This window comes from Babylonia areolata, chromosome 20, assembly GCF_041734735.1.
Source record: "Babylonia areolata isolate BAREFJ2019XMU chromosome 20, ASM4173473v1, whole genome shotgun sequence".
Classification (NCBI taxonomy): domain Eukaryota; kingdom Metazoa; phylum Mollusca; class Gastropoda; order Neogastropoda; family Buccinidae; genus Babylonia; species Babylonia areolata.
In genome coordinates this window covers 52,137,741-52,145,240 of record NC_134895.1, presented here as the reverse complement: position 1 = coordinate 52,145,240, position 7,500 = coordinate 52,137,741, and the positions used below count along the sequence as shown (strand labels likewise).

The 7,500-nt window shown below is 51.5% G+C and overlaps 1 protein-coding gene across 3 annotated transcripts in view; it reads left to right on the top strand.

Annotated features, from left to right (window-relative positions):
- Window positions 1-7,076, top strand: part of LOC143294710 (uncharacterized) — a 50,065-nt gene extending 42,989 nt beyond the window's left edge. For 2 of the 3 annotated variants that reach the window (XM_076606122.1, XM_076606120.1), the window contains exons 8-10: window positions 2,105-2,507; window positions 2,933-3,267; window positions 4,774-7,076. In XM_076606122.1, coding sequence (XP_076462237.1) covers window positions 2,105-2,507; window positions 2,933-3,267; window positions 4,774-5,523 — 1,488 coding nt within the window. In that variant the 3' untranslated portion in view covers window positions 5,524-7,076. The remainder of the gene's footprint in view (window positions 1-2,104; window positions 2,508-2,932; window positions 3,268-4,773) is intronic. The other variant, XM_076606121.1, reaches the window with a different exon arrangement.
- The last annotated feature ends 424 nt before the right edge of the window (window positions 7,077-7,500 follow it).

Genomic DNA, 7,500 nt, shown 5'->3' with positions numbered 1-7,500 from the left:
GTGGTGGTGGTGTTGGTGTGGTGGTGTTGGTGTGGTGGTGGTGTTGGTGTGGTGGTGTTGGTGTGGTGGTGTTGGTGTGGTGGTGGTGTTGGTGTGGTGGTGTTGGTGTGGTGGTGTTGGTGTGGTGGTGGTGTTGGTGTGGTGGTGTTGACGGTAGTGGTGTTGGTGTGGTGGTGGTGTTGGTGTGGTGGTGTTGGTGTGGTGGTGGTGTTGATGGTGGTGGTGTTGTTGGGGTTGATAGCGGTAGTGGTTGTGTGATGGTGTTAGTGTTGTTGTTGTCGGTGGTGGTGGTGATAGTGTAGTGGTGGTGGTGGTGGTGGAGGTGGTGGTGTTAGTGTGATGGTTGTGTTGATGTTGGCAGTGGCAGTTCGGCGGTAGTGTTTTTGTTGGTGGTGGTGTTGATAGTGGTGGTGTGATGGTTGTGTTGGTGTTGGTGGTGGAAATGGCGTTAGTGTGGTGTTACTGTTGGTGGTGATGGTAGTGGTAGTGTGATGGTGGTGGTTTTGTTGTTGTTGATGGTGGTGGTGTTGGTGGTGGTGGTGGAGGTGGTGTTGGTAGTGTTGGTGGTGTTGGTGTTGGTAGTGTTGGTGGTGTTGGTGTTGGCAGTGGCAGTTCGGCGGTAGTGTTTTTGTTGGTGGTGGTGTTGATAGTGGTGGTGTGATGGTTGTGTTGGTGTTGGTAGTGGTTGTGCACTGGTGTTAGTAGTAGTGTTGCTGATGGCGTTAGTGTGGTGTTACTGTTGGTGGTGATGGTAGTGGTAGTGTGATGGTGGTGGTGGTGATGGTAGTGGTTGTGCACTGGTGTTAGTAGTAGTGTTGCTGATGGTGTTAGTGTTGTTGTTGCTGTTGGTGGTGGTGGTGGTGGTGGTGGTGTCTTTTGTGTTATAGTTTCCACAACCACCCTGTCCCTTGCCTCACCCACCCACATGAGCGAAGAGACGATCTGATGTTGAACTCTTCCTATAAAACTGTTTCGGGTTCAGTTGTTGTTCTTTTCAAAGAGGCGTCACTGCATTCGGAGAATCCACTCCGCATCAAATAAGCAGATGTCTGCCTGACCAGCAATACAACCCAACGCGCTTGTCAAGCTTTGAGTGCATGTATATATGTTTGTGTACCTGTGAAAGTACTCCTCCTCACTAAAAAAAAGAAAAGAAAAAAAAAGTCACCTGTGCTGGTCAGGCAACCAGGCTCAACATCTGGAGACGTTTTCCCTTGCAACACCTGTGGAAGTGCTGCGCATCCAGAATCGGCCTCTTCTCCCATATGAGGACACACACCGACAGATAAGCCTGCCTGCTTACTCATCCGTCGAACGGACGGGAGACTCCATCAAACCTGTGAAAGTAGATGTTGCCATGGGTTTTTGTTTTTTTCGTGCGACAAGTGCGTGGTGCACACGAGACCTCGGTTTATCGTCTCATCCGAATGACTAGACCCTCCAGTCAACATCAGGAGAAAGGGCTAGACCAGGAATCGAACCCAGACCCTCAAGGACACAAATCTGTATCGTGATCATCTGATTAAAATAAGAAAGCATCTATATGATCATCATAATTATTATGATGTAATGTTTGAGATGCTTAATTCTGTGATTTATTCTGTAAAGTGGATTTTGGTGGTGATTTGTGGCAATAATAATGATAATATCAAATATATAATCATTTTATTTTGGACATCACGACACGATGATTAAGCGGACGGAGGATGGCAACAATGATGACGATGGTGATGATGATTGTCATGATGATGGTGGTGATGATGGTGGTGATGGTGTTGATGGTGGTGGTGGTAGTAGTGATGGTGATGGTGGTGATGAAGGTGATGGTGATGATCATGGTGGTGGTGATGGTGGTGGTGATGATGATGATGATGATGATGATGATGATGGTGATGATGATCACAACGACGACGACAATGATGACGACGACGACGATGACGAGGAGAATTGAAATGATGGTGATGAAGATCCGAATTCCTTCTTAAAAAAAAAAAAAAAAAAAAATCCTCGCTTCTCACATACACACCAAATGCCTTAGTTTAACCTTTTCTACCCGCCCTGTCCCCCTTCCTTACCCCCTCCTTCCCTCTCTCCCTCCCACCAGAGCTTGTGTGAGACCCACCCCGTGGTCTACAACCGGGTGGTCAGGTCCGGCAACCAACGACCCCGGCTGGCCGCCTCCTCCCCCCTCCTCCTCACCACCACCACCACCACCACCACCCTCCCCCTCAACAACGCCACCTACAGCCTCAAGCAGCGGACCCCCTCCGACCCCCGACCTCGAACCGAGGGCAGCAAGGTCAAGGCCATCAGTTTCTCCCCGACCTCCCAGGAGGATGAGCAGCGCCTCAGCAACCTGTCCGTGGACGACGTCATCCAGAAACGGCTTGGGGAGAAGGGCGCATCCGCTGCCGCCACCTCCTCCTCCAAGGGTGGCAAGGAAGGAGGAGGAGGAGGAGGAGGGGGGGACACTGCTGTCGATACGCGGGCGTCGCCGGCACGCAAAGGTGAGGTGGTGTTTGTGGTGGTGTGTGATGTTCACGTTTTTTTGAGTGTCATGGTGTGTCGTGTGTATGGGTGTCGTGGTGTGGTGTGGTGTGTTGTGGTGTGTGTGTGTGTGTGTGTGTGTGTGTGTGTGTGTGTGTGTGGTTGGGTGTGTGTGGGGGCGGGAGGGGGAGGGGTTTGGAGGGTGCCAGTGTGTGTGTGTGTGTGTGTGTGTGTGTGTGTGTGACAGAGAGAGAGAGAGAGAGAGAGAGAGAGAGAGAGAGAGAGAGAGAGATTTGTGTGCTGTATGTACATGAATTACAATTTGAGGGGTTTGGTTATAGCCGGATGTCTGTGCAGGGTTATGAATGAAATTTTCAATATCTTTTTTTTTTTTCATATTTCATTATTACTATCATTATCGTCATCATTATCATCATCAAACCAGCAGGGCCAGGCAGCAGCACCACAACAACAGACCTACCGGGCAAGAGGAAAGCCAAGCGCTCCACCAGCGCCACCTCCAACAAAAGCTCCTCGGGAGACAGCGGAGGTTCCGGCACTGGCAAGCCCGCGGGGAAGACGGCCGCCTCCGCCTCCCCCTCCCCCACCCGGCCCCTGCCCGTGCCCCGCCCCAGCAGCTCCGTGCCCAGTAGGGGAGCCCGGGAGGCGGACCTGGGCATCGTGGCTCCGCAAGCCGCCGCTGCAGCCACCTCGCTGGGCACCAGCAAGAAGACGGACAGGGAACGAGATCGGGACCGGAGTCAGGGCGGGGAGAGGCCGGTGAGGCTGTGTGTGGGGGTGGATGTGGGTGTGTGTGGGGGCGTGTGGGTGTGTATGGGGTATGGGTGTGTGTGTGTGTGTGTGTGTTTGTGTGTGTGTGGGGGGGGGGGGTGAGGGGTGTGTGTGTGTGTGGGGGTTACTGTGTGAGTGGGTGGGTTGGTGTGTGTGTGTGTGTGTGTGGGTGTGTGTGAGGGTGTGTGTGAGGGTGTGTGGGTGTGTATGGGGTATGGGGGGGATGTGTGTGTGTGTGTGTGTGTGTGTGGGGGGGGGGGTGACTGTGTGAGTGGGTGGGTTGAGGTGTGTGTGTGTGGATGTGGGAGGGTAGGGGGGGTGACTGTTGGTTGGTGTTTGTGGGTGTGTGTGAGTGTGGGTGGGTAGGCTGGGGGGGGGGGTGTCTGGATGGGTGGGTGTTTGTGGGAAATTTGCGAGAAAAAGAGGGGTTGGTTTGTCTTTAAGAACTAGTAGCCAACGCTCAGCTTATATCAGAGAGGTGGCGCTCTCAGTGTAGCGACGCGCTCTCCCTGGGGAGAACAGCCCCAATTTCACACAGAGAAATCTGTTGTGACCAAAAAGAGAAATACAACGCAATCACAGGGCAACTAGGGGTTTATAATTGTGGTTTTTTTGTGTTTGTTTTTTAACTTCTGAAGCGCGTTCAGCTCTACATTATTGCTGAACTTGAGGATGTACACTGAAGAAACGTTCTTGTTGCTGCTGCTGCTGCTGCTGCTGCTGCTGCTGCTGTTATATTATCATTATCATCATCGTCATCACCATCAATAATAGTAGTAGTAGTTGTAGCAGTAGTGGCAGTAATAGCAGCAGTATCATTATTGATATTATCGTTATTATCGAATTGATTATTTCATCACCATAATCACCATCGTCGTCATCATTTCCATCATCACCATCACCACCATCACCGATACCAATATCATCACCATCACCACCACCATCATCATCCTCACCATCGTCATCACCATTGTCGTCATCACCGCCACCACCGTCACTATTACCATCGCCATCATCACCATCATTACCACCATCATCATTATCATCACCATCATCACAATCACCATAACCACCATCATCACCACCATCACCACCATCATCATCACAATCATCACCACCACCACCACCACCACCATCACCACCACCATTACAATCACCATCACAACCACCACCATCATCATCACAATCATCATCACCACCATCACCACCACCATCATCATCACGATCACCATCATTACCACCATCACCACCATCATCATCACAATCATCACCACCGTCACCACCATTACAATCACCATCACAACCACCACCACCATACCATAATCATCACCACCATAATCACCACCACCATCACCACCACCATCACCAGCACCACAATAATCACCACCACCATCATCACCACCATAATCACCACCACCATCACCACCACCATCACCACCACCATCATCACCAGCACCACGACGAAGTTGACCTGATGACGCTGTGTGTGCACAGCCCCGCCCCCTGGCCGCCCTGCCCCTGTACCGGGGCCCTGGGGTCAGCAGCATCAACGCGGGGCCCATCCCGGGGGACACCCAGTTCATCCAGATCTCCCAGCCCATCCGCAACCCCCACGCCCCCCTGCCGGGCCCCAACAATAACCCCAACAACAACAACAACACCGCCGCCCGCTCCGGCCTCTACCCCCACCCTCACCACCACCATCACCCTCACCACCACCACTACCACCACCACCACCACCACCCTCCGACCACCAGCGTCGCCTCCACCCCCTTACCCCCTCCCATGTCCCCGGCGCCCAGCACAGAGGCGGACCAGGGGGGAGCGATGATGATGATGATGATGATGGGGGGAGGAGGAGGAGGCGGAGGAGGAGGGCCTCACGACCAAGGCTCTGGAGCGCCCACCACCCCCAGGACCCTGACCCCCAACAACAACAACCTGGCGCCGTCGTCGTCACCCCCAGGCCCTCCGAGGGAGCAGGCCTCGCCGGACCTCGGACGCCACCACCACCAGGGGGAGGAGGAGGGCGGAGACGGGTCTCGCAGCATCCCCAGCCCCGTGTCGGACTCGGCGCCGGCCAACGCCAAGGCCATCAGCATCCCGACAGGCGGCCGCGTGGAGGAGGAGGAGGAGGAGGAGCTGACGGGGCTCCAGCGGCGGGAGAGGTCCCTGAGGGATCAGCACATCGAGCACATCGCCACGCTGCTAGAGGGGGCCTTCCAGGGAGGGGAGCAGCAGTAGTTCCTTTCCTTCCTTCCTTCCTTCCTTCCTTTCCTTCCTTCCCTTCCTTCCTTCCTTCCTTCCTTCCTTCCTTCCTTCCATCGTTTCTCCCGGTTGGGACCAACAGCTGTCACCCCCTTCCTCTTTCCTCATTCCTGACTTCTCTCCTTCCTTCCTTTCCTTTCCTTTCCTTCCTTCCTTCCTTCCTTCCTTCCTTCCTTCCTTCCTCCCGGTGGGGACCAACAGCTGTCCTTCCTTCCTTCCTTAGTCATCCTTCCTTCCTTTCTTTCTTCCTTCCTTCCTTCCCTTCCTCTTTCCTCCTTTCCTTCCTTCCTTAGTCATCCTTCCTTCCTTAGTCATCCTTCCTTCCTCCCTTTCTTTCTTCCTTTCTCCTTCCCTTTTCTCTTCCTTCCATTCTTCATCCCTGTTTCCTTCCTTACTTCCTTTCCCCCTTCTTTCTCTCCCACCTTCAGCTGCAGCACGAAGAAGGCTCTGTTGAAGCAGACCACAGGTAGTTTCTCTCAATAAAATCAAGCGCACGGAAACAAATACGCCTTGAATGTCTTATTGTGACAGATCATCACAGGTAACTTTAAAAAAAAAATTTTCCTTGGCCAAAATTAATCACATCCAGATTCTACAGCTGAAGCTGACCACAAGTACATGCACACACACACACACGCGCACACACGCACACGCACACACGCACACGCACACGCACACACACACAACAAACCACATCCAGAGGCTTCTGCTGAAGCGCACCACAGAGAACCCTTCACTTACCCACCCCCAACCCCCACCCCACCCCCACCAAAAAAAGAAGAAAAAGCACAAAGCAACAACAAACTAATCAATGTTGGAAGATAGTTAGCTCTAAAAATTAAACCACAACTCCTTCCTTGGAAGGATCATTCCTTCAAAACTTCTGCTGGGACTTAGTACAAATAACTCCCCCTCCCCCCTCCCCCTCCTCGATCCCCTCTCCACCCGCTTCCACACTCCACATCACAACAAGCCTGCATTGTGACAGATCACAAGTGTTGTAACGGATCACAAGTACTGTAACCGATCACATGTAGCCCCTTCCAGCACAACTGTTGCCCCACTCCGAAAGCATCGTGAGCAGTTTTGCAGAACTTGGATAACACTGACATATTATCCAGATAAGACAATGGGGTGGAAAATGATAAAAGTTAGGCATTTTGTGAAAACATTCATCGAATACACATAATAATGATAATAATAATAATGATAGTATTTATACAGCGCTGAATCTTGTGCAGGGACAAATTTAAGCGCTTTCACACCAGTCATTTGCACGCATGCATAACTCTAAAACTGAAAAAACTGAAGACATGGAAGAGGCAGGAAAGGGAGGCTATCTTGTGAAGAGGTGGGTTTTAAGGCCAGACTTGAAAGAGCTGAGTGCGGAGACCTGACGAAGCGAAAGAGGAAGTTCATTCCAAATGCAAGGTCCAGAGACAGAGAAAGAACGGCGTCCACATGTAACAACGACGATACCTCCGGGACATACTAACTTTTGAGAGAGAGAGGAAAAAAAACAAAAACAACAGTATATAAACGTACGACATTCTTTGCAGTATTTATTGAACACGAAATCACAAAGGAAACGTTCCAACGGAGACGGACTTGCTCATTAAAGGTTTGGCACCTTCCTTGCGACATCCGAAGACCGCGTTCACGACTTCATTGAAGGGGGGAAAGCTCAGCACGGCGAACAATTTGTTGGGAATTCTGGTCTGCATGGGGAGGCCGCCTTTGCGTGGCGTCCTCAGTATACCACAGATTCCAGTGTATCACAAAACCACAATGGGACAGTGAGGTGTATGTATATACATTCCTCCCATCAGGATTTTTGAGTTTTGATTGTGATCTAGAATATGAACATATTTGTGTTGGTTTTGTTTATGATTAATGGTTGTTGAACAGTTAGGGACTTTATTCACTCATGATCAACATGAATATGTGCTGTGT